At 40.6% G+C, this 25,895-nt stretch overlaps 1 protein-coding gene across 1 annotated transcript; it reads left to right on the forward strand.

The window, feature by feature from the left end:
- The first annotated feature begins 408 nt into the window (after window positions 1-408).
- On the forward strand, window positions 409-24,168 carry LOC140733269 (gamma-aminobutyric acid receptor subunit rho-1-like). Its single transcript, XM_073056391.1, has 9 exons — window positions 409-953; window positions 5,796-5,902; window positions 6,394-6,461; window positions 6,648-6,871; window positions 8,626-8,708; window positions 10,788-10,928; window positions 13,416-13,568; window positions 16,993-17,189; window positions 23,578-24,168. Exons 1-9 carry the CDS (start codon window positions 727-729, stop codon window positions 23,875-23,877), a joined length of 1,500 nt encoding a protein of 499 aa, XP_072912492.1. The 5' UTR covers window positions 409-726; the 3' UTR covers window positions 23,878-24,168.
- Window positions 24,169-25,895: the final 1,727 nt, after the last annotated feature.

The following is a 25,895-nucleotide window of genomic DNA, read 5'->3' on the forward strand; positions in this document are numbered from 1 at the left end:
GAAAACTATCAAAGCTTGCAGTGGGATCTGGACCAGCTGGAAAAATGGGCTGCAAAATGGCAGATTGAATTTAATGCAGGCAAGTGTGAGGTGTTGTACTTTGGGAAGACCAACCAGGGTAGGTCATACAGAGTGAGCAGTAGGGTACTGAGGAGTGTGGTAGGAGTGGAGGGATCTGGGAATACAGATCCAAAATTCCTTGAAGGTGGTGTCACAGGTAAATAGGGTCATAAAGAAAGCTTTTGGCACACTTGTCTTTATAAATCAAAGTATTGAGTACAGGAGTTGGGATGTTATATTGAAATTGTATAAGATATTGGTGAGGCCTAATTTGGAGTATTGGGAGCAATTTTGGTCACCTACCCACAGTAAAGATTCAAGAAAGAGTGCAGAGAAAAGTTACAAGAATGTTGCTGGGACTTGAGGGCCTGAGTTATATGGAAAAGTTGAATAGGTTAGGACTTTATTCCCTAGGATGTAAATTGAGGGGCGATTTAATAGAGACAAAATTATGAGAGGTATAGATAGGGTAATTGCAAGCAGGCTTTTTTCATTGAGGTTGGTTGACACTAGAACTAGAGGTCATAGGTTAAGGGTGAAAGGCTTAAGTGGTATATGAGGGAGATCTTCTACACTCAGAGGGTGGAGAATGTGGAATGAGCTGCCAGTGCAAGTGGTAGATGCGGGTTTGATTTCAACATTTAGGAAATTTGGATAGGTGCATAGATGGGATGGATATGGAGGGTTATGGTCTGTTGGAGGTTGATGGAGCGAGGCAGATTAATGGTTTGTCACAGTTTAGATGGGCTAAATGGCCTGTTTCTGTGCTGTAGTGTTCTATGTCTCTATGACTCTATAATTTTAATGTTATTTTTAACTAATTCTCTCTGGTTTATGGTCAGCAGATTCCAGAGGCTTGGAAGGGATACTGAGGAACCAAAGAAACAAGGCAGGTAAGAGATACATATCTTGGATGCCCTAGAGAATTGAATTGCTAATCTGATAATTCATCTTGATGACCACAGTTTAATGCACCAATTTTGCTTTTTGTTGACTGTATTGAAAAACAAAATCAGAAAATGTATAAAACAAGCAAATAGACAAATTTCATTGTGTTCCTACTGGGTAGATTGCTCTCAGCTGGATATAGTGCAACTGTGTTTTTTAATACTGAATCCAAAGGCAAAGAAAACAATCAAATCAAATTCAACACGAGTGAATCTGCAGATGCTGGAAATAAATAAAAACACAAAATGCTGGCAGAACTCAGCAGGCCAGACAGCATCTATGGGAGGAAGTAGTGACGACGTTTCGGGCCAAAACCCTTCATCAGGAGTGAAGTAACATGGGATGGTCGAGGGGGGATAAGAAGTAGGGGGAGGGATAAAGTAGAGAGCTAGGAAGTAATTGGCTGGAGGGAAATGGACTAGGGGGAAGGTGGAGAATTATGGGAAATAAAAGAGAAAGAAAGGTAGGGCTGGGGGGAGATTATAGTGAGGGGGAAAAAAGAGAAAGAGAACCAGACTAAAATAATAGATAGGGATGGGGGTAAGGGGGGGGGCAGGGGTATCAACGGAGGTCTGTGAGTTGGATGTTCATGCCGGCAGGTAGGAGGCTACCTAGGCGGGAGATAAGGTATTGCTCCATTGACCTGCATGTGGCCTCATCTTGACGGTAGAGGAGGCCATGGACAGACATGTCGGAGTGGGAGTGGTCTGTCGAATTAAAGTGTGTGGTCACGGGGATATCCCGCCACTGCTGGAGGACTGAGCGCCGGTGTTCGGCGAAACGGTCTCCCAGTCTGCAGCGGGTCTCCCCAATGTATAAATGGCCACATCGGGAGCACCGGATACAGTATATCAATCCCCAGATGACTCGCAGGTGAAATGGTGCCTCACCTGAAAGGACTGTCTGGGGCCTAGGATGGTGGTGAGGGAAGAAGTGTGGGGGCAGGTGTAGCACTTCTTCCGTTTGCAGGGATGAGTGCCCGGAGGGAGGTGGGTGGGGAGGGATGGGGGGGATGATTGGACAAGGGAGTCGGGTAGGGAGCGATCCCTGCGGAAAGCCGAGAGTGGGGGAGGGGAGGAGAAGGTGAGGCACTATTTCACCTACGAGTCAACTGGGGTGATATACTGTATCCGGTGCTCCACCTTCCCCCTAGGCCATTTCCCTCCAGCCTATCACTTCCCAGCTCTCTACTTTATCCCTCCCCCCACTTCTTATTCCGCCTCGACCATCTCATGTTACTTCACTCCTGATGAAGGGTTTCGGCCCGAAACGTCGTCACTACCTCCTCCCATAGATGCTGTCTAGCCTGCTGAGTTCTGCCAGCATTTTGTGTTTTTAATCAAATCAAATTGCCTATCTTGAATGGTGTTAATCTTGAGCACAGGTGAAAAATCTTTCGCTTGATAGAACTGTTTTGCAAGGACCTGGAATTGAACCACCAACCAAGGTGAAGAGCAACTAAATGAATGTGTATTGCTTAATGATGAAGATCAAGCCCTGTATGAATGACCTTGCATTCAATCTCTAACAATTATTTACATCAAATCTAGCAAAAAAAAGGGGAAAAATCATAGTGATGGAATAATTTGGAAACAATTGTTTCAGTTTTATGATTTTCTTCCAAGTAGGCTCCACTTTCCATGTTTTAGCTGACATTTTATGGATATATTGTACTTCAAAATAGCATCTTCTGAACAAAATATGTCTAATTCCCATTTAAATGACTGGATGCTGCCAGCTTCCACCATCACCCTTTGGAAAATTCAAGTCTTCCTTTTTACTTTTTCATGGGCTCTAAATCCTGGAACTACCTACCAAATATTTTGTAAGTGGCTTTACTGTATAAACTGCAATGATTCGTGATTGTTCAAAGTTCAAAGCAAATTTATTATATAAGTACGAGGGGTGATTGATAAGTTTGTGGCCTAAAGTAGAAGGAGTCAATTTTAGAAAACCTAGCACATTTATTTTTCCTACATTTACACACTTAGTCCAGCGGTCGTGGAACATAAGGATCCCTTCCTTGTAGAAGTCAGTGTCTTGGACCTCCAGAAGTGATCCACAGCATTGGGTGATTGATAAGTTTGTGGCCTTAGAGGGACCCAATTTCCCTCGGGATCAATAAAGTATGTCTGTCTGTCTACTTCAATCTTTCTGCATTATCACTCAAAGAGTTGAACTGCACGTGCATGTAACGAGAGCTGTATAACTCATCTCCTTCTACCTTAGGCCATGAGCTTATCAATCATCCATTCTGTGGACCACCTGGAGGTCCAAGATGCTCTCTTTACATGCACGTGCAGTTCAACTCTTTGAGTATAATGCAGAAAGTTTCAAGTTAATAAATCATCTCCTTCTACCTTAGGCCATGAACTTATCAATCATCCCTGCATCCGTATGCTCCACCACCACTAGACTAAGTGTGTACATGTAGGAGGGACTATGTTGAAAAATAAATGCGCCAGGTTTTCTAACATTGACTCCTTCTACCTTAGGCCACAAACTTATCAATCACCCTGTACATATATGTCAGCATATACTACCCTAAGATTCATTTTCTTGCGAGCATTCAGAGTACATACTATGAAACACGGTAGAATCAATGAAAAACACTCACAACAAAGGGAAACAAGTAATGTACTAAAGAAAACAAACTGTGCAAATAAATAAATAAATGAAACCAACAAACAAGCAAGCAATAAATACTGAAAACACAAGTTGTAGACTCCTTCAAAGTGGGTACATAGGATGTGGAATCAGCTCAGTGTTAGGGTGAATGAAGTGAAAAGATGATCCATCAAAATCCAGTTCCCATAAAAAGGATGAGTACAAGGCTGGAATACTTGGAATGAGCAGGTGAGTATCCTTAACTAGATCCAGATATATTCATGCAGAACAGAGGAGGGTTTTTTTACACTGTAATTTGCTCTGACTCTTAGAGATGTGGAGAGAGAACTGAAGCAGCCTTAGAATAATATGATGGAGTGATCCAGAGAAATGAGAAAGAAATTAAATTATTTTATCCAGTGCAGACTTATTCAGCATAGGAGAGCTTGTTCATCCCAGCATACACGTGCCAGCCCTTTGAAAGAGATATCTGATTATTTCTATTCCTTCATACATCTACTATGCCCTACAAATTCCTGCTATTAGTTACCTTCTGTACCTAATAAGACCATAAGATAAAGGAGCAGAATTAGGACATTTGGCCCATCAAGTCTGCTCCATTTCATCATGGCTGATCCAATTTTTCTCTCAGCCCCAATCTCCTGCCTTCTACCCATATCCCATCATGCCCCGACCAATCAAGAATTTATCAATCTCTGCCTTAAATATTATAAAGATGGCCTCCACAGGTGCCTGGGGCAAAGAATTCCACAGATTCACTAAAGAAATTCCTCTTCATCTCTGTTCTAAAAGGATGACCCTCTCTTCTATAGCTGTGTCCTGTAGTCTTAGACTCTCCCAATATAGGAAACATCCTCTCCACATCCACTCAATCTAGGCCTTTCACCATTTGATAGGTTTCAAAGAGGTCACCCCTCATTCTGCTGAAGTCTAGTGAAGAGGCCCATATGAATAGGCATTCAATCTTGGAATTATTTTTGAGAATCTCCTTTGAACCCTTTCCAGTTTCAGCACAACCTTTCTAAGAAAAGGGGCTCAAACCTGCTCACAATACTCCAAGTGAGGCCTCACCAGTGCTTTATAAAGTTTCAACAGTACATCCTTGCTTTTATATTTTAGTCCTCTTGAAATGAATGCTAACATCACATTTGCCTTCCTCACCACAGAGTCAGCCTGAAAGTTAACCTTTAGGGAATCCTGCACAAGGACTCCCAAGTCCCTGCACCTCAGCTTTTTGTCTTTTTTCTCCATTTAGAAAGTAGTCAACCCTTTCATTTCTTCTAACAAATTGCATGATCATACACTTCCTAACACTGTATTCCATCTGCCATTTATTTGCCCACTCTGCTAATTTGTTTTTAGTCCTTCTGTGGTCTCCCTACTTCCTCAAAACTACCTGCCCCTCCACCTGTCTTCATATTGTCTGCAAGCTTTGCAACAGAACTGTCAATTCCATCATCCAAATCGTTGACATATAACATAAATAGAATCAGTCTCGACACAGACCCCTGTGGAACACCACTAGTCACCAGCAGCCAACAAGAAAAGGCTCGCTTTATTCCCACTCTTTGCTTCCTGCCAATCAGCCATTGCTTTATCCATGCTAGAACCTTTCCTGTAATACCATGGGCTCATATCTTGGTAAGCAGCCTTGTGTGTGACACCTTGTCAAAAGCCTTCTGAAAATCCAAGTACACAACATCAGTCGATTTGCCATTGCCTTTAGTTCTAACCAGATGACGCCTTCGACTTCCTTCTGTGCCACCCTTTCTCTCAACATTGTAATATTCTCTTCATCAGCACTGCTGTCATTCCGCCCTTTTTCCTTCCTTGTACACACTGCATACTCTATATCCAGGAATGCTTAATAGTCAGTCCTGCCTGTTTCTGAGTCAAGTTTCTGATACCTCCTATTTCCAAATCTAGTGTCCATAGCAATCCCTGCAAATAGAAATGTGATCTGATATTTGGTGAGTAGCTGGCTCAATGGAGATAGTTGTACAATCATAGACCTGTACAGCACAAATGCTAACGCTTTGGCCTAACCCATCAATGCTCACCAAGTTGCCTAAATGTGCTGGAGAGGAAGAGACATGGATAGGCTGACAGAATTTTCTTCATTGCTGAATTTCTTCATCAAATTATATCTTGTCTTACAGCCCTATTCTAAAGAGGAGTGCTGATGTAACAAAATCTTATTTAACAAAATCTGAGCAACTTCTCAGAGTGGATGATCATGACTTCACAATGAGACCTGGATTTGGAGGTTGGTATCAATCATCATCTTTGTCTAAGATTGTAGCTCATCCTATTGGAAGCCCTGCACAAGCACTGGAAAGTTCATGTCAGATAATAGTAGCTCAGAATTTTAGGCTGGATTGTCACAGCAAATGTTTTCACACGATTAATTTAAGCCTTTTTCACCAGTCGCATTATGTAAAAGTGATTTGTGTTTTTTAGCACCATTTTTGCATGTTGCACTAATGCTTTTCTGTTCCTTTATGTTAGGAATCCTTGAGTAAGGAGAAAAGTGTTCCTGAGAAAGTTATATTTCAAATAAATAAAAACCCTTTTTATTAAACAATTGATTAGTGTAATTCCTGATAATGTATGTTAACAGCCTTATGGTTTGGAATATAAAAATCTTCAATTCGATCTGAAAGATAGAAATTTAATTTGATTTTAGAACAAACTCAGAATTATAAAACTCAGCTAGAGAATAAAAAAGTAATTTTTTTCACTTTTTATCACCCACAGGTCCATCAATACCTGTTGGTGTTGATGTGCAGGTAGAAAGCCTGGATAGCATATCTGAAGTGGATATGGTAATTTCTTAAATTTACAAAACATTTCACTATCCATTGACTATATGTTTAAATATAAATGGGCTTTTGAATCAATATGTTGACCTAATTCTCTTGGTACTGCTTCAGAGAATGGAAAATAATAAAATGAGGTTGCCAGAAGCTTAGTCTGATCAGGATTTGTTTTTGTGTGATGCTTTCTCACAGGACTTTACAATGACCTTATATCTAAGGCATTACTGGAAAGATGAGCGCCTTTCATTCCCAAGTACTAACAACTTGAGCATGACCTTTGATGGGAGACTGGTCAAAAAGATCTGGGTCCCTGATATGTTCTTTGTTCATTCAAAAAGGTCCTTCATCCATGATACAACCACTGATAATATCATGCTGCGTGTCTATCCAGATGGGAAGGTTCTGTACAGTCTGAGGTAAATGAACAAGAAGATGATGCATGATGAATGCAGTAGCAACATACATAGTAAGGGAAATAATTATCCATGTTATTCATGTCTGTGTTTATTGATATGGGTAACTGTGAGCTGTGGTATTTTGTGGGATTAAATGAAAGGAGAATGTCTACGGTTAATAGTAGAGCCTATAAAATAGCACAGGGTCCTGATTTGTTGCACTTGTCTTCTGAGGAGAAGATAATTTAATTAAATTTTAACTTTATTTAATTAAGTAGATGGAATGCTACAGTAATATCAGCTTGTTTGTAAAATATTTAAAAAAAACAATTAAGTTACCAAGTCATGTTCTCCCTGATGCACACCGGTCCCTTGCAAGCAGCAAAGAAGAGACTCTGTAAAAATCAGGAAAATATACTTTATAAGCACATTAGACAATACTTTAACTCTGCATGTGCTGCACATAATTGCAACATTGAACAATTAATAGCATGACTAGAAATGAGAACAATTCTTTGAATGCTTTATAACAGGAAAATATGCCACTTCATGCTGCATCGAAGCACTAACTGAAGTTCAACAGATAACCTGTTTATGCATGGAATTAGTGGAGCCACTTTCTGCTAATTTCCCCAAACAAGGCACATCAGTTAATGGTTGACTTCCGTGGCTCCTCACCAGGGAAGGAGATTGAAAGTGCCTCCATGACTGATGCCACGACTGCCTCTTGAATATATGTGTGGAGTGTACAGTGATTGATCATGTAGATGGTATGAACGGACAAAGTCAGATAGTTAGAGAACACCTGCCAAAGTCAGAAGAAGACTCCAGGAGACAGCTGGTGGAGAGATATGGGGAAGTGACTGGTAATTTTTAAGAAGGCTTACCTGCAAGCTTTATCCTCAGCCCAAAGCAAGAGTATAAGCATTACATATAGGTGCATATGGAGTGCAGAGAGGAGATATTCTATTTGAATTGCTTCCTTGCTCCCTTGTGGTTGATTGAAATACATTAAAGTCTTCCCCTGCCTCAATTCAAACCCTTCCTCCATCTGCAGTTTGAAAATTTAAAACTTTTCAGCCACTGCCAGGTGAGGATGCACCAGACGATCTCTCCACTTCATTTTCCTTCATTTTGTACCTTTTCAACCTTAAAATATTGAAAGGTAGTGTCAGGGTTAAACATCTGCTTGATCAGCATTTCCCTGTGATTTGAAGTTTCTCCCTTCATTATCTTTCACTTTAAAATTATGCTTACTGAAAGGTTATCACCCCAACTGTTAGCTCCCTCTCCATTCAGAGATGCTACCTGATCTGTAGAGTGTTGCTAGCATTTTGTGCTTATATGCAAACAACACATATATAGTTAAGATTTATAGTTATTTATGGAATTAATGGAGACACTTTTCCCTAATCTCCCTAATAGGATACACAAAGGATTAGTTGACTTAAACATATAGTTTATAGTTTAGATTTTCAGTATCTGCATTTTTTTTAACATGCCTGTATCTGTTTAATTTCCTATGAACATGTTGTAAGAGTTCCTTTTCTACATCATCTGCTACTCTCCTGAAACTTTTTTTGCAAACTTATATTTAAGTATGTGGATTACTTCCCTACAGTGTTTTACATGCTGACAGCTTTTAAGGATATTCATGACATAATCTCAGACATGTCTATAACTGCTAAATGTATAAACTATCTGATTGCTTACTGTTCCTATATTTGTGTTTAATCTAAAGCAATAGTCACAGCTTCTGATTATGTTGTCTGCAGGGTTACAGTAACGTCAATGTGCTACATGGACTTCAGCCGCTTCCCTCTTGATACTCAGAGCTGTTCGTTAGAAATTGAGAGCTGTAAGTCAGGCATTGTGTCACATCGAGGTCTAGTCACTTGATGCAAATGTGTTCCACTCTCTCAACACATCAACATGATGTTCCCCAGTTTAGTTTGCTATTCTCTTCTAATTATAAAATAGTTCTCTATGTTTTGAGCTCTGTGTAATATTAATAGGAGGATTAGAATTAGACAGTTCATAATCATTAGTTGTTGAATTTCCATATGGTTTCTGCTGATCACACTGTAACACTGTGGCTTATTGAGAAAGTAAGGAGGCATGGGATCCAAGGGGACATTGCTTTGTGGATCCAGAACTGGCTTGCCCACAGAAGGCAAAGAGTGGTTGTAGACGGGTCATATTCTGTATGGAGGCCGGTGACCAGTGATGTGCCTCAGGGATCTGTTCTGGGACCCCTACTCTGTGATTTTTATAAATGACCTGGATGAGGAAGTGGAGGGATGGGTTAGTAAATTTGCTAATGACACAAATGTTGGGTGTGTTGTGGATAGTGTGGAGGGCTGTCAGAGGTTACAATGGGATATTGATAGGATGCAAAACTGGGCTGAGAAGTGGCAGATGGAGTTCAACTCAGATAAATGTGAGGTGGTTCATTTTGGTAGGTCAAATATGATGGCAAGACTCTTGACGGTGTGGAGGATGAGAGGGATCTTGGGGTCCGAGTCCATAGGACACTCAAAGCTGCTATGCAGGTTGATTCTGTGGTTAAGAAGGCATACGGTGCATTGGCCTTCATCAATCGTAGGATTGAGTTTAAGAGCCGAGAGGTAATATAGGACCCTGGTCAGACCCCACTTGGAGTACTGTGCTCAGTTCTGGTCACCTCACTACAGGAAAGATGTGGAAACCATAGAAAGGGTGCAGAGGAGATTTACAAGGATGTAAATCTGGTGACGGTGATGGAGGCGGAAACGATAGGGTCTTTTAAGAGACTCCGGGATGGCTACATGGAGCTTAGAAAAAGAGAGAGCTATGGGTAAAGCATAGGTAGTTCTAAGGTAGGGACATGTCCGGCACAGCTTTGTGGGCCGAAGGGCCTGTATTGTGACGTAGGTTTTCTATGTTTCTATATTATACAAACACATCCTGGAGAGATAATGTGAGGGTCCTGTTGTATTCTCAAAGAGCAGACAAGTTAAGCAGTACAAATCAATGCTCCATAATGTACATATGATCCTAATGGCTCTTGAAACAAACTTTGAGAAAGTACCTACAGTGGATGTAACCAACTGGGCCACAGATGGCAAGAGAAAGAACTGGGAGAAGCAGATATGTGTTCATCCAAACTGCAGGAACAATTTCCAGGCTGCCACTGCACTGGACAACTTTCCACAGACTCACTATAGTTGTGGTACAAACAAACGGGCTCCGTACTGCTTGGCCTTCATCAGCCTAGGCGTTCCCACCAAATTCAATTGGCTACATTAGAACCAATCAGTTTTCTTGGATGTCAAGACTCAAGTTTCTGCATTTCCCTTTGAAAGACCGATGTCACATTCCAATCTATATTGAGCAATTTAAAGATTATGCTTTCATATGTTTTAGATTAAAATGTTGCTATTTTGCAGTATATTGCCATAGATTCATTTATTGCAACAAAAGAGAAAGTTTAGGGGAAACATTAACCATTAATTTAAAATGCACTGTACAAATACAGATTTCATTCCTGTTGCACCAAAATTCTGCCATTCTACCAGTTAACTAAACTGTGAAGTACAACACCAAGTACCTTACGTAATGGACTATGGTTTCATTTTGAAGGACTCGACACGTCATATTCTCAATATTATTTATTTAATTTATTTTTGTACTTGCAGTTTGTCTTTTGCATATTGATTATTTGTCTATCTTTGTATGTAGTTTTTAATTGATTCTATTGTGTTTCTTTGTATCTGCTGTGAATGCCTGAGAGAAAATGAACCTTGGGGTAGTATATGATAATACTGTATTATCAAGTTTTGGTAATACATTTCTTAAAATATGGAATTATATCAGAAGTTGCAAAGATGACTGAATTGTGCTCCACATTAATTGCTCCATTACTAAAGACATTGTATTTGATCCATGCTGTGTCCAGATGCTTACACTGATGATGACCTCATGCTGTACTGGAAGAGCGGCAATGACTCACTAACGATAGATGAAAAGATTTCTCTCTCTCAGTTCATGATAAAAGAATTCCACACATCCACAAAGCTGGCGTTTTACAGTAGCACAGGTCAGATACATTTACCTTTCTGTTTAAAACAAGAATATTTTCCTTTTCAGATTTGATTTTGTTAGTCTTAATTACATCAATGTAATAATTACTTTGTACTCTTTCTGGGTTATCATTTTGGTGCTTTCTGACTATTCTGACTACCGATGGTAGGGACGGGAGTGAGGGCTGGTGTGTGGCAGTGTAAAGGAAATCTAAGCTGCACTGACTGACTGTCCTGAATGAAGTTCTGGTCGTCTGCCTACAGGAAAGATATCAGTGAGCTTGGAAAAGTGCAGAAGAAAAAATTACAAGGATGTTGCTGAGATCTGAGGACCTGAGTCACAGGGAAAGGTTGACTAGGTTAGGAATTTTTTCCTTGGACCAGAGGAAAATGAGGGGAGATCTTACAGATTCCACGGATCCCTTGCTTAATGCTATTGGTCCATGGCGTAAAAAAGGTTGGGAACCCCTGTTAAAGAGGTGTGCAAAACTTAGAGGGGTATGGATAGAGTGGAAGCACGCAGGCTTTTCTCCCTCAGATTGGTTAGACTAGTTTTCGGAGTCATAGTTTTAAGGTAAAAGGTGAAAAATTTAAGGGGAATCCGAGGAGAGAACTTCTTCACTGAAAGGGTAGTGTGAATGTGGAACGAGTTGCCTAGGGAAGTAGTAGATCCAAGTTCAATTGTAACACTTAAGAGAAGTTTGGTTAGCTACATGGGCTAGAGGCATATGGAGTGCTACGGTTAATGTGCCGGTTAATGTGACTAGGCAGAATAACAGTTTGGTACAGCCTGGATGTGTTAAAGAGCTTGTTTCTGTGCTGTAGTACTCTGTGCAACGTGTATCTGAAAGTGAGGGATTGTCACAATTGTCAATGGCAGATTTTACATAAAATTTATGTAGCCTCCTCTACCAAGATCCAGCATTTCTCACCAATGTGCCTACTAGTTACATAGCCAAACTTAGTGTTGGAAGCAACAATTTATAAAGCCCCAACTATAAACTCTTATATTAGGTGTCAGTTTAATGCATATCAACTGCACACTTCCCTTCCTAATGTCCTGAATAGAAAACAAAATAGTAACTAGGGGATCTGAATGGAATAATGCTGACTTCTACTGGACCATTTCTCACCTTGCATTAGTGAGGTCTTTACCTCACTCAGGGTGTCTAGGAAGCAGTCAAAAATCAGCTAGAAACACAAGCCTCACTTCTGACCACCCATGCATGTCATCTTCTTAGGCATTCCCTCTGGACTGAGGATGACACTGCTAACTTAGTTTAGTAGGTTATGATGTGGTTAGTAATGCCAATGTAGGAATCAAGGTTCTTCAATAGATGGGGCAGATTCATTGTCAAGGAGGGCTGGTGGGCAGATTGTGAAGTGGTGATCTTCCTCCTCTGTAATACAAGGTCTGTCAGTGCTCTTAATGCATGACATGGATATTAGTAAGATCCTGAATGCTTCTTCTCCACACCAGCGATTCTCAAAAGTCAGTGGGAATATTGCATTTCTTCTAATAATCTTCAAATATATCCTTAAATCTTTTCCCCCGTTCTCCCAGTCATGTTGTCTCATGGCAAAGCCCAGAATAGAATGTACATCTGTTTCAGGAGACTCATGAAAGAAAATAGAGCTAATTAGGTGCAATTAAGGCCTCGATACTGAGGATGTTAGTCTGGGAGTGTATACCAATGTTGATGATGATACTTTTCCAGTGCCTTAAGGTGCATGCTGTAAGTTGTCCAGATCTCAGAAGCATACAGTAGGATGAGGAACATGCACGAAGTGGATGAAAAGCAGTGTCCAGCAGAAAGAGGGGAAATTCCACTCCGGCTGCAAAAAGGGCTGTTGTCCATCATTTCTCTTTTCCCTACTGTCATTCTGATTTTAAGGTGGATGTATGTAAAGAATCAAACCACTAGTATCTTTACATGAACCGTCAAACAGCCTCTGACTGTCCATATGTAAATAGTCATCACATTGCCTGTCTCTGCTCACAATGCAACCTGACAGTGACATGTCCTGCACTAACCTCATGCTAATATTTATGATTCAGTGGACGTGGATTTTTCCCTGTTCCCCACTTTCTCTGGAACTATTATGCCCTTCAAAAGATATCATCATCATCAAAAGCCTGTTACACTGCTAGTGCTTAGGGCAGCAATGACGGTCCTCCATCGCAGTCTGTCCTTAGCCATCTTCTCTATTGTGTGGTTCAGGGTCCTCATTTCTGCCTCTACAGTATGGCCCAAGTTGTCTTTGGTCTCCTGTGTTTCTTCCGCCCTTCAGAGGTCCAATGAAGTGCTGCCTTGATGCTTGAAAGACAGAGGGCACCAAAATTATACTTCAGAAGATAAGTGTCCTTTAAAAAAAGTGATGTCTATCAATGCCTTTTTCCCTCATTTAAACTTAAAATAATCTGTTTGTGCATTTTCTCTTCATTATCTTTCTGCACTCTTTGGATATAATAATAACCAGTTATCTTGAACATCAATCCTCAGGTTGGTACAATCGCCTGTATATCAACTTTACTCTGCATCGTCACATATTCTTCTTTCTGCTGCAAACCTACTTCCCAGCGACTCTGATGGTCATGTTGTCCTGGGTGTCGTTCTGGATCGACCGGCGGGCTGTGCCAGCCCGAGTCCCATTAGGTGAGAAATGTAAAACCATAGCAGCTGGCCGCTTGTGATGAGCAACATCCAGCCCGGACCGGCTAAGGTCTTGTCAAAGTTAACTGCGACTATGGGAGACAGCTCAAACTTTACTGTTGCTTATTTCACATTATACCAAGTTTGTAAGTTCCAACATGCTTATGGATCAAATCATTTCCCTTTTCACCCACAGATGCAGATTTTGTCTTGGGTACAATGAGGGGACTGCAAAGTCATGGATGGAATTTATAGGATATGCATCATTCTCGTAAAGGAATAAAGAAATCTTTTCCTACCTCTCATCTCATCTATGCATTTATGCTTAATTAGGCAAGGGATGGTAGGCATTTATGAATGATGTAGGAGTGAATAGCAAAGAAATACCAGGCAAAATCATGTGAAAAGGAGGTAAAGATGCAGACATCATGCAAGGTTTAAGGTTAAGTGACAAAGTAGCATTAAACTTGAAACTTACATACAACTGCTCATCATGAGTTTCAGAAAGAGTAGCCTTTTCCAACATGACTGTAGGCAAATCCTGCATTTTTAATGGCAGTGTTCAGAAGGGATACGTGCATTGTCGGCCTGTGTAACGTTTTCTTTTTCAAGACTACATGTTGTTAATTTGGTCCACGTGTTCCATCATTTGTGATCCATTAGAGCCAGAGATGAAAAAGTTGGTCTGAAAGCTCTGCAAGTGTACTGGTAAACACAACGGGCAGAAAGGGAACTGCACTTAACTGGCAATTTTGGCAACCTCAGGATGTCTTATAGACCTTGCATGCAGTAAGATTCATTTCCAATGGAATCACAGTTGCGAGACAGAAAGTAGAGTAATCACACTGTATGTAACCAAGTCCCATGAACAACAACAATCCGTTTCAGATGCTGACTGATGAAAAAAATGTTGGCTGACACATCAGACATGACTCACTGCTCTTCTCAACATAATGCACTTTGTGTGCACTTGACTGAATATTTCTTTAAGTTCCATCCAGACTGCATTATTTTTGACAGTATTGCATTCTCGCAGCAGCAATATTAATGTAGATTTTAGATTTGACCATCTTGGCTGCAAACAAAGGTTCAACACTCATCATTATTATTAAGAAAATGTGTTGCATGAACAAGGTTTTGGAAAGCCCTTCACTACCGTTATAGATCAAGATTTATCAATGATAAGCAAAACAAAAAAGAGATGATTTTGCTTACCTGGGTAGTTTTCTTTCCCAAGAAGCAAACACTGATAATGCTATTGCACACAGGATCAAATTCTCCAGTTCTATCTGCTGGAAGGTAGAACATGCACATAATTCAGACTTCTAGACCATAACCCAACCTCTTTACAGTTATTAAATCTGGAAAACCTACCCAGAACAGTGAAGGACATTAGAATGGTAGATTCCCAGCATCATAATTGTGTAGTGGTTAGCGTGATGCTATTACAGCTTGGGCTGTCAGAGTTCGGAGTTCAATCCCGGCATCCTCTGTGAAGAGTTTGTACGTCCTTCCCATGGAATATGTGGGCTTTCTCCAGGTGCTCTGGTTTTCTCCCACAGTCCAAAGACGTACAGGTTAGTAGGTTAATTGGTCATGGTATATTGTCCTATGATTAGGCCTGGATTAAATTGGGGGTTGTAGGCAGCAATTAAAAAACAAAAATAAATAAGAAGTTACCATTTTCTTCAATAAATTCTCTGAATCATATAGGGAGATTAATGCACAAGTGTCTTGTCCAAAATGAAGTCCATCATCACTGAGATCATGGTGACTGAAGTGAGACTGCAGATGATGAAATCCAGGGAGAAAAAGAACAGCTGGAGGAGCTCAGAGGGGCAAGTAGCATCTGTCAGGGCAAAGGCTGGTCAATGTTTTGGGTCAAAACCTTGAATCAGGACTTAGAGTTGAGGTGAGATGGCCAGTAGGACAAGGTGACAGGGAGGGGATGAAGCATGGGCTGGAAAATGGTAGGCGGTGGACTAGATGAGGTGGAGATGATGGGCAGATGGGCAGTTGGCCTCACTGTCTGTGGAGAAGGTTGGTGTGGGAATTGGAAGAATGGTTGAAGTGATGTACTCTGGAGCACTGAGAACATGACTATTAAATATTAGTTGTACAGTGCTGGCTACTGCGTGCCGAAGACAGATAAACTTGCTCCCAAAATGTTCTGTCGCTAGCTCAACAGAGGATGAGGAACTGGCAGACTTCGAAACATCTTTGTAAGGACATCATCAGAATACTTCAGTAGAAATTTGAGATTGACAATGAAAGTTGAGAAACTCAAGCAGTGAAGTTACCTGAAAGATCTGAGAGGGGAATCCTTCCACTTTGAAGAATTCACCCCTCTCTAGCACCAAACACAAACAAAAAAGCAAAGGGAAGATGGGGAACAATGAACATTTTTGCTCAAAGTGTTCAGTATATTTCTATGGGTCTGCACCATAAGATTATGTTCAGAAACTACTGTAGAGCCTTGTTCCTGAATAAAGGTAACATGGACATCCTTCTTTTAGAAAAGTTTTTCTAAGATAATTCTTTCACTTTCTAATGTTTTAAATCCAGATATTATTCTTAAATTTCTCCATCAGCTTCTTTAAAAGTAGGCCTGGGAACTAAATAAAAACAGGTTTCATTTGAACCCATTCACTTAGCTTTAAGTTCGAATTTAATTATCATTCAACATGAACACAGCCAAATTAAACAGCATTACTCTGTGGCCAAGGTGCAAAGAAACATTACCAAGTCATACACAGAGCAAAGCACACATAACACATATGAAAGAGCAAGCACGTATCAGATAGCAGTAAAATATAGACACACAAAAAACTATATTCCATCCCCGAGTACGTGAATGTTGCAGCAGTCTGCAAATGAACACAATACAGCTTGTCTTTTGCCAAGCAAACACTGGGGGCAGCACTGATGGTGCCATAGACTCCTGGGCGGCTGCAAACAGGTGACTCGAGGCTTAAGATCTAGTCTTCAATATGAACGAGGTTCCCCTCCTCCCCCCATCTGCTAATAAACCAGTGAATCAGACTTGCAATACTCCACATTAACAATGCCCAGCAGGGCCTTGGGATCACAGGAAAAGTGACTAAGGTGATCACTCTCTGTTAGTCTGAATACTATGCAGGCAGTACCAAGTCCAGCTCCTTCAGCTTCTCCACTGACAAGCAATTCACTGATGGGGTAGACTTGCAGTATTTTAAGTTCTTAATGTCCATCAGGGTCTTACAATCCAATGACATCTTTGGTTGGCCCCGTAGATGCTGCTGTGTCTGAGCACTCTGCCATTTTACTGGAAGTGATGTGGCTGGTTTAATACTTTATTAAGTGCACTTCTCACTGTAAGTTTTTCATGTTAAATTTATTATGAAGTTGGGTGACATATATAAAACATATCCTCACTCTGCAATTCCAGGTATAACGACAGTTCTGACCATGTCAACCATTATCACGGGTGTAAATGCTTCCATGCCGAGAGTGTCGTATATTAAAGCTGTGGACATCTACTTGTGGGTTAGTTTTGTGTTCGTCTTTCTCTCAGTGCTGGAGTACGCTGCTGTGAATTATTTGACCACAATACAGGAGAGGAAAGAAAGAAAACTTCGGGAAAAGGTGAGAACATTAATACTATTATAAGTGCTACCTCATCTTTAAGGGCTTACTTTGAAGAAGATAATAAAAAACAAGTTGTGCATATTCTCTTGGGAAGGCCTTAAAATTCTTCACAAAAATTTCCAACATATAATAATTTTTAATATTTATAATGTATACTTTTATAATGTAAACATATGCAGAAAACTTTTGAATACAGTGTGATCCCAAAAATGGTAATGAGATAAATAATCATAGTGGAATTGACTCGATATTGTCCAGTGCACGAGAATAACATGCACTTCTTCTGCTTCATGCCAAAGATTTGAATAATGGTATCACTGACAATGATCAGCAAAACAAGATCTCAGAAAATGTAAACTAAATATAGAAAATGATAGAAAAGCTCAGAAGGCCAGGCAGCAACAGCAAAGAGATAATCAGAGTTAATGATTTCTCATGTAACCTAAAATTTTAACTCTTCTGACAATTTTTGAACAAGATTTAAATGAAGGCCGAAGACAAGTGGTTTTAATAAAATGAAGTTCAGCAGCTACCTGGGGTGCAAATGCTCCTTAACATTTTCTTCCATAACATTGTTGATTAAGGATAGACTGATGGTGTGGTTGATCAGAATGAATCATCCTATTTTTTTGTCAGCAGAGAATACTACTTCTGCTTGCAATTCTTTATTTTTGTTGGCACTCTGGACTCTCAACGTAACTAAAATCAATAGCCGGTCAGGCAACAACAGTTGAGAGTGAAACAAAATTAAGATTTCAGTCATTGGCACTCCAATTGATCTCCTCTTCATATTTTATGCAGAAGTTATTTTTTTCTGAGAGTCACAATCATATGATCATTTCCCCTCCCCTGCCCACCCACGTTTCCCCTCACCTGGACTCACCTATTACCTGTCAGCATGTGCTCCTCCACCTCCACTCACTCTTCTATTCTGACTTCTGCTCCCTTATTTTCCAGTCATGATGAAGGGTTTGGCCCTAAACATCGACTGTTTATTCATCCTGACTTGCTGAGTTCCACCAACATTTAATGAATGCTGCAGGAGAGAAAAACACCCTTCAGTCTGCCTACATTATCCACACCAATCATAAATTACCCATCTCTATACATCCCATTTAACAGAACTGGTCCACATATTTCGCCAATTCAAATGACCATTGCGACTCTTATTAAATTTTGTGAGTATCTGTCCCCAACACATATTTAAGCAGTGTGTTCCAGATTCCAAATGCTAACCCTGTGTCATATCCCCTCTAAACTTCTTACCCCTTACCTTAAGCTTGTCTGTGAGTATTAGATGCCTCTGGAGAAAAGTTCCCAGCTATCCTATCTATGCACCTTATTTTGTATACACCAATCATATTTCCACTCAGCCTCCTCCACTCCAAGGAAAACCAATATAACCTATTTGTCACTCCTTATAACCGAAATGCTCCATCCTGAACTATGTGCTGCTGCACTTTTTCTGGTGCAACTATATACTTCTTAGAGTGGAGACCAGAACTGCATACACTACTCCAGCTGAGAATAAAGCAAAGTTTTATCAATTTGTGCTACCTCCCTGCCCTTATTTTCTATGTCTTGGCTAATGAAGGCAAGTATTATCGACTGGCATTTGCTCCTCATTTACCTGTTCACCAGTCCTCAGATTGGACTTTGCTACGAACATTTGGTACCAGCTTTAATTTAAAACTTAGCCAACATAAGGTTAGAAGAGCTGAGAAAAAAAAATGGTGAAAGTGATTGCCAGACTGGGATACTGATTGTGGATGATCAGCCATGATCACATTGAATGGTGGTGCTGGCCTGAAGGGCCGAATGGCCTACTCCCACACCTATTGTCTACTGTCTACCTCAACTATGGCTTGTAAAAAAACTATGGTCATAGTAGAGGCCATAGAATCAAGGGAAATATCTGGAGACATACTTTGAACAAAGAAAGATGGTTGTAGCTGTAGAACCATCTGAAGAACATCTGCAGAGATATCCCAGGCCAGTAACACGTTGAAGACCAACCATCTCAGGCCTAGGATATCACTGCAGAAGTTCCCTCAGAGGAGTGTCTCAAGCCAAACATTTTCGGCTACTTTATCAATGAGGTTCCTTGCATCATGTGGTCAGGAATGAGGATGCTTGCTGTAACAGCACAATATTTAATAGCGCTTGCCAGAAAATGATGAGACCCACGCTCACATGCAGAATGATTAGCTCAAGTCTGTTATGGGCTGAAAGGGGGAAGATAATATTCATGTCATAGAAATGTCAGGAAATAGCTCTAATGGGGGGGGGGGGCGCGGTAGAGTTTAATGATATTCAGAGGTAGTGCCCTCAAGACCCTTGTGGGTTGGGTGTGTGTGGTTCCCTATTGAACAGAATCTTAACTGAACCTGGCCATATAAATATTGTGGATACAGAACAGGTCAGAGGCTGTGTATCCTGCAGAAGATAATACCCTCCAAGGGCTTTGAACCACTATTACGGGTAACTCTGTACCACCTACAAAATGCATTCAGCTTGGCTACTCTACAGCATTTCTTCAATCTCTGCCCCAAGATGAATAAGGACTGTAGGTGCATGGTACACAATTACTTGCAGATTTCCTTCCATGCACGATTCTAACGCGGCATTCTTTTGTCATATACTGTATAGCCTCAAGATGGCGCTAGTGAGCAACATGACCAACGGGGACGTCCTGCAAGACAGTTTACGAAACTACTTTTTTTACTACTTCTTACAAATGTCATTCTACTACTAATCTATGTGCAAATGGAACCTGTGATTTACATTTTGATGGTTTTTTTTGGGCTGATTGAGTGATTTGGTGCTCTGCTGCCTCCGAGGGAGTTTGGTGAGGTTTGGAATAAAGTATGCAGCCTGGAGACGGGGCACGAGCCCGCGATCAACTCCATTGCTTCGCTCCGAATGAGGCGTCAAGCAAGACTGAAATCGACGAGGATGACAGTAGTTGACAGGCAGGTCTTCAGCGCCGTTTGCCTGCATTTGGCCAGTCTTGCTCTCCCTCTCACTAGCTGCCGTTGGAGAAAAGTGCAGGAACCTTGGGATCAACGTTGCTAGGAAGTCTGTGGGCTTGTTCTGGGGGACTTTGAGGTTCATGTTGCACGTGTTCCTGGATACTACTTACTCTTTTCTTTTGCTGTTTTCGTGTGATTTGATTTTGAAGAATGGCCTTGCAGCCTACAGTACAGCATGGCGTGGAACTGATCTAAACTAAACTGAATACTACTGGACTCGCGTTTGATGTTCTACATGCTGTTCGCTCGTTTTTTTTCCCCATTTGTGCAGTTTGTTCTTTTTTTTGCACATTGGGTGTTTGATGATCCCTTTGGGGTTCCATGGTGTTCCTTTATTTCGTGGCTGTCTACAGGAGGACGAATCGCAGAGTTGTATTCTATATACAAAATTTGATAATAAATATACTTTGAATCATTCCTGGGTCTAAGTTGTGGAATTTTGCTACACAGCAGCACGATGATAATACTTTGAATGAGTATATGTGGACTTCCAGAAAGTTTTTGAATGCTACATAACAGGCTTCTCAGCAGAATGGAAATATATATATATATATATATATATATAATAAAAGGGAGGTTGATGGCATTGATACAAGGTTAACTAAGTCACAGACAACAGAGGGAAATGGCAAAAGATGTATTCCACATGGACTGGAGTTAAGGGCTATTATTTTCTTTTTATCTCTACTGATGACCAAGACTTGGGGTGCTAGTCACCATTTCTAAATTTGCAGATGGCACAAAATGTGGCAATATAATTAACTGTGATAAATTGCTGAAGGATATAAACTAGTTGATAGATTGATAGACTGGGCAGACAGGTGGCAGATTAAGCTTAAAGTGAAAATTTTTGTTTGAAAGTTCGAAGAGAGGCAATAATAGAATAAATGTTGTACAGGAACAGGGGGATTGGAGGTATGTGTGCACTAATCATTGCTAAGTGACAGAATAGGTTCAAGATTCAAGATTCTTTAATGTCATTTCCAGTACAGAAGTGTAAAAGGGAAATACATAATTGTTACTCTGAATCCAATGCAATACAGAAAATCAATAAGAAAAAGAACACAATAATAATTTAAAAACACAATAAATATAAATACATAATATCGCTTAGGTACATAGATTGATTGTATGCCCATAAAGTGAGACAGCAGTGTCTATACATAAGGTGACTGACAGGAGTGGTTGTTGGAGGGTGAGGGGGGCTGGGTTAACGGTTGGAGGTGTAGATTAGTGTTACTAGAGGAAAGTTACTGTTCTTAAGTCTGGATTAAAAACCAAATAATAGGGAATGTACAAATTTGAGCATTATCTAGAGGTATGGAGTATAAAGATGGGAATTCATTCAGAACCTTAATGCAACACTGGTCTGCCCTTCACTTCTCATCTCCACAAAATGTGGAGTTAGAGGCACGAGAAAGAGTGAGTGTGTGTGTGTGTGTGTGTGTGTGTGTGTGTGTGTGTTTAGGGGAGTGAGATAAGGGCAAAAGTTATAAAGAAAGCTGGGACTGAAATTCTTGATGCAGAAAATTCTACAGATGCTGGAAAGCCAAAACAACACACACAAAATGCAAGTCAGGCAGTATCTATGGAAATGAATAAACAGTTGACATTTCAGACCAAGACTTTCTTCAGGACTGGAAAGGAAGGGGGAAGTCACCAGAATAAAAAGGTGGGTTGAGGGAAAGGAGGATAGCTAAAAGGTAATAGTTGAAGCCAGGTGGGTGGGAAGGTCAAGGGCTACAGAGGAAGATATCTGATTGGAGAGGAGAGTGGACCATAGGAGAAAAGGAAGGAGGGTATTCAGGAAAAGGTGATAGGCAATTGAGAAGAGATAGGAGGCCAGTGTAGGAAATAGAAGAAGAGGAAGGGGAGAGAATTATTTTTACTGGAAGGAGAAATCGACATTCATGCAATCAGCTTGGAGACTAACTGGACAGAATATAAAATGTTGGTTCTCCACCCTGAAAGTGGGTTCATCATGGCACAAGAGGAGGCTGTGGACCAACATGTCAGAATGGGAATGGGAATTGGAATTAAACCAGTTGGCCAAAGGGAAGTTCTGCTTTTGGCAGATGGAGCAGAAGCATTCAACAAAGTGTTCCTCAACTTCCCATAGGTCTATGACGAAACTGCATTGGCAGCACTGGATACAATAGGACGAACCCAGCAGATTCGAAGGTAAAATGTTGCCTCACCTGGAAGGATTATTTGGGGCCCTGAATGGAGGTGAGGGAGGAGGTGTATGGGCAGGTGTAGCACTTAGGCAGGGAGAAATGCTGGGAGACAAATTATTATGGAGGGACAAATGGACAAGGGCTGTTTCCTTTGTAGGGAGATATGATAGAAGTATAGAAAATGATGAGGTGTGTGTCAGCAAAGGGGATAGTGTGAGGCTGTTCCCATCACCGAAAGATCACAAATATAAAATGAGAAGGAAGAGATTAGTGATATACGAGAAAACCTTTTCATGCAGTGTATGGCTGAAATTTTGGATGCCTTCTGAGGAGGCATTGTGGAGGCAGGTTCCACTGTGGTCTTCAAGAGGAAATTGTACAACTCTTTGTATAACTGTCTAGTGAAAAAAGATCTGCAAAGCTATGGAGAAGTGGGCATGGAAGCAGAACCATTAAGTTGCAGTAGCAGATCCAGCACAAATAGGCTGAATGTTCACCTTCTGAACTGTAGTAACTCTTTGACTCTATGATTAACAGAAAGGCTGCTTATCTTATCATTGCCTTAACAGGGTTAGTTATCAATGAATAATAATTTGTGCCCTATCAGCTACATCCATTAAATCAATACCATAAAAAAAAACACTTTCCTCACTTCCAGCTTTCTTCCTGCACAGTGGATAAATGCTTATGTTATTGTACTCTTGCAGGGTCAAAATTAAATAGATTGCAGATGTTTTACAACTGCTCAACCCAATTCCCTATTAAATGAATCAATATAAAACTTACAAATAAGGATATTAAGAAATGTGTGGAAAATTCTCAAGTGGCTTACAGCCACTCCTTCCCCAATCCTATAAAGTTCCCTCCTTTCCCAGTGCTATAAAGATCCCTCCTTCCCCAGTCCTATAAAATTCCCTCCTTCCCCAGTCCTATAAAGATCCCTCCTTCCCCAATCCTATAAAGTTCCCTCCTTCCCCAATCCTATAAAGATCCCTCCTTCCCCAGTGCTATAAAGATCCCTCCTTCCCCAGTCCTATAAAGTTCCCTCCTTCCCCAGTCCTATAAAGATCCCTCCTTCCCCAGTCCTATAAAGATCCCTCTTTCCCCAGTACTATAAAGTTCTCCCCTTCAAGTGTTCTTCTACTTTGATCTTGAAGTAGGCCTCTTCTCTTGCAGTTACCTTGCACATGTGGAATACCTGAGCCAAGACCTTTAATTGTAGAACGAACATACAGTGATGAGGAAGTCAGCAACTTGGCAGAATTCGCTGGACCAGGTTATGTGCCACCAAATGGAGAAAAGCAGAATCGAGGCCTGGTACATCCACCAAATGGAAATGAGACAACTACAACCAAGGACAAAAACTTGCGGGGATACATCTGGATTGATACGCACATTATTGATAAATATTCCAGACTGATATTTCCAGTTGCTTACACTCTTTTTAACATGATATATTGGTCTATTTACTCATAGAAATTTGTACATGTAGAAGGTGCAAAGGCCTTATCTTCTCTCATCAGACAGGAAAAGCAATGATTTCAATTATGGAACTGAGCCAATCTCAATGAATAGTGAAACTCTAGTTTGAAATACAGTAAGCTGCGTTGGCTGATGGGCAGTGACAGTAGATGGCTTATAATCTACTATTCAGAGTGAACTGTTTGATTATGAGAAATTGGTACATTGTTTGATGGTAACTGTTTTAGATGCACTTTGAGTAAATTATTCTGCTTTTTCCATTGGTACGTAGAAATTTTCAATGCATTCTTAGTAAAATTATAGTTCACAAAAATTTTCTGTTATAGATAAGGCTTTGTTCTTGTCATATTGATCTTCTAATTCTCAAAATCCATAGTTGTATTAAGAACTTGTTTCTTTAAAATTAACATACTCTGGAAGTGGGTTAAGTACTGGCTAAAGGATATTCAATGGGAGCTCTTAGTGTAAACCATGGAGAAGGCTTTAATAAATTAAATGCAGCTAATTATACGTCATGCATCCACAGAACTGGGTAATTACAATGGACAACAAAGTTTTGCTTCCTGAATACTTTTGGGTATATCTTATGGATTTTGGGCTGCTGATCGTGAAAATCACCATGAAATTTCCCTATCATGCACCAGTTTTTGAAACCACCCATATTTGTTATTTCAATTTACAATCCATCAGAATAACTGATGCTAAGAGTAAGGAAGGCATTTTTGTTGGTCCACAAATCAAACAGATCATCAATGATGGGACTTCTAGTGGACCAGGGAAAATCATGGATGTTGTTGAAAATTGTTTGCAACGGAGCAACAAACTACGTGCAGCTGGTTGACAACATGCTTCAAGCATACAAAACCATGAAGTGCAACATGTCACTTAAGATTAATTTCTACATTACAATTTAGACTCCTTCCCTGCAAAACCTGGCGCCGTTGAAGTGATGAGCATGGTGAAAGGTTTTGCCAGAACATTGCGGTCATGGAGAAACAGTATCTGGGTGACTGGAACCCATTGATGATGGCTGATTATTGTTGGACACTTACGTGAGAAGCCTCAGACAATCAGTTCAAATTAAAATCATCAATCTTAGCTTAGTTGAACTATTACAAGGTATCAGCACAGTTACACAATTCCATAGAACATAAAACAGTACAGCACTGAAACAGGCCATTCAACCACAATGTTGTGCTGAACTAGCTAAAAACAAATTAAAACAGCCAAATATTAATCCCTCCTACCTGCACCAAATCCATATCCCTTCATCTTCCTTACATCCATGTGCCTATCCAAACTTCTCTTAAAAGCCTCCAATGTATTTGCTTCAACCACCATACCAGGCAGTATGTTCCTGGCATCCATGACTCTGAGTAAAAACTTAATCCTCACATCCTCCTTTAACCTTCCCCCTCTCACCTTCAATGCATGTACTCTGGTATTAGATATTTCAATCCTGGGAAGCAGATACTCTCTTGTCCACTCCATCTATGCCTCTCATAGTCTTGTAAATCTCCATCAGATCTCCCCTGGCACTCCAGAAAAAACAACCCAAGTTTATGCAGCCTCTCATGCCCTCTAAACCAGGCAGCATCCCGGTAAACCTCTTCTGCACCCTCTCCAAAGCCTCAACATCCTCCCTATAGTGGGGGCAACCAGCACTGTACACAATACTCCAGATGTGACCTAACCAGAGTTTTATAAAGTTGCAAACATAACCTCCTGACTTTTGAACCCAAGGCATCGATTAATAAAAGCAAGCATTCCATAAGCCTTCTTAACCACCTTATTGACCTGTGTAGCCACTTTCAAGGAGCTATGAACTTGGATCCCAAAATCTCTCTGCTCAGCCACACTGTTAAGGATCTTGCCTTTAACCGTGTACTCACTCCTTGCATTTGCCTTATTGAGGTGCACACCTCACATTTACCTGGGTTGAATGCCATCTGTCATTTCTCAGCCCATATCTGCAACTGATTTATATTGCATTGTATTCTCCATCAGTCGTC

The sequence above is a fragment of the Hemitrygon akajei genome, chromosome 9, assembly GCF_048418815.1.
Source record: "Hemitrygon akajei chromosome 9, sHemAka1.3, whole genome shotgun sequence".
NCBI classification, from domain to species: domain Eukaryota; kingdom Metazoa; phylum Chordata; class Chondrichthyes; order Myliobatiformes; family Dasyatidae; genus Hemitrygon; species Hemitrygon akajei.

Coding starts and splice junctions, on each gene's coding strand:
- LOC140733269 (XM_073056391.1), top strand. CDS start 727: ATGGGATGGATATGGAGGGTTATGGTCTGTTGGAGGTTGATGGAGCGA. Junction 954..5,795: donor GAACCAAAGAAACAAGGCAG/GTAAGAGATACA, acceptor CTTGTCTTACAG/CCCTATTCTAAAGAGGAGTG. Junction 13,569..16,992: donor GCCAGCCCGAGTCCCATTAG/GTGAGAAATGTA, acceptor CTGCAATTCCAG/GTATAACGACAGTTCTGACC.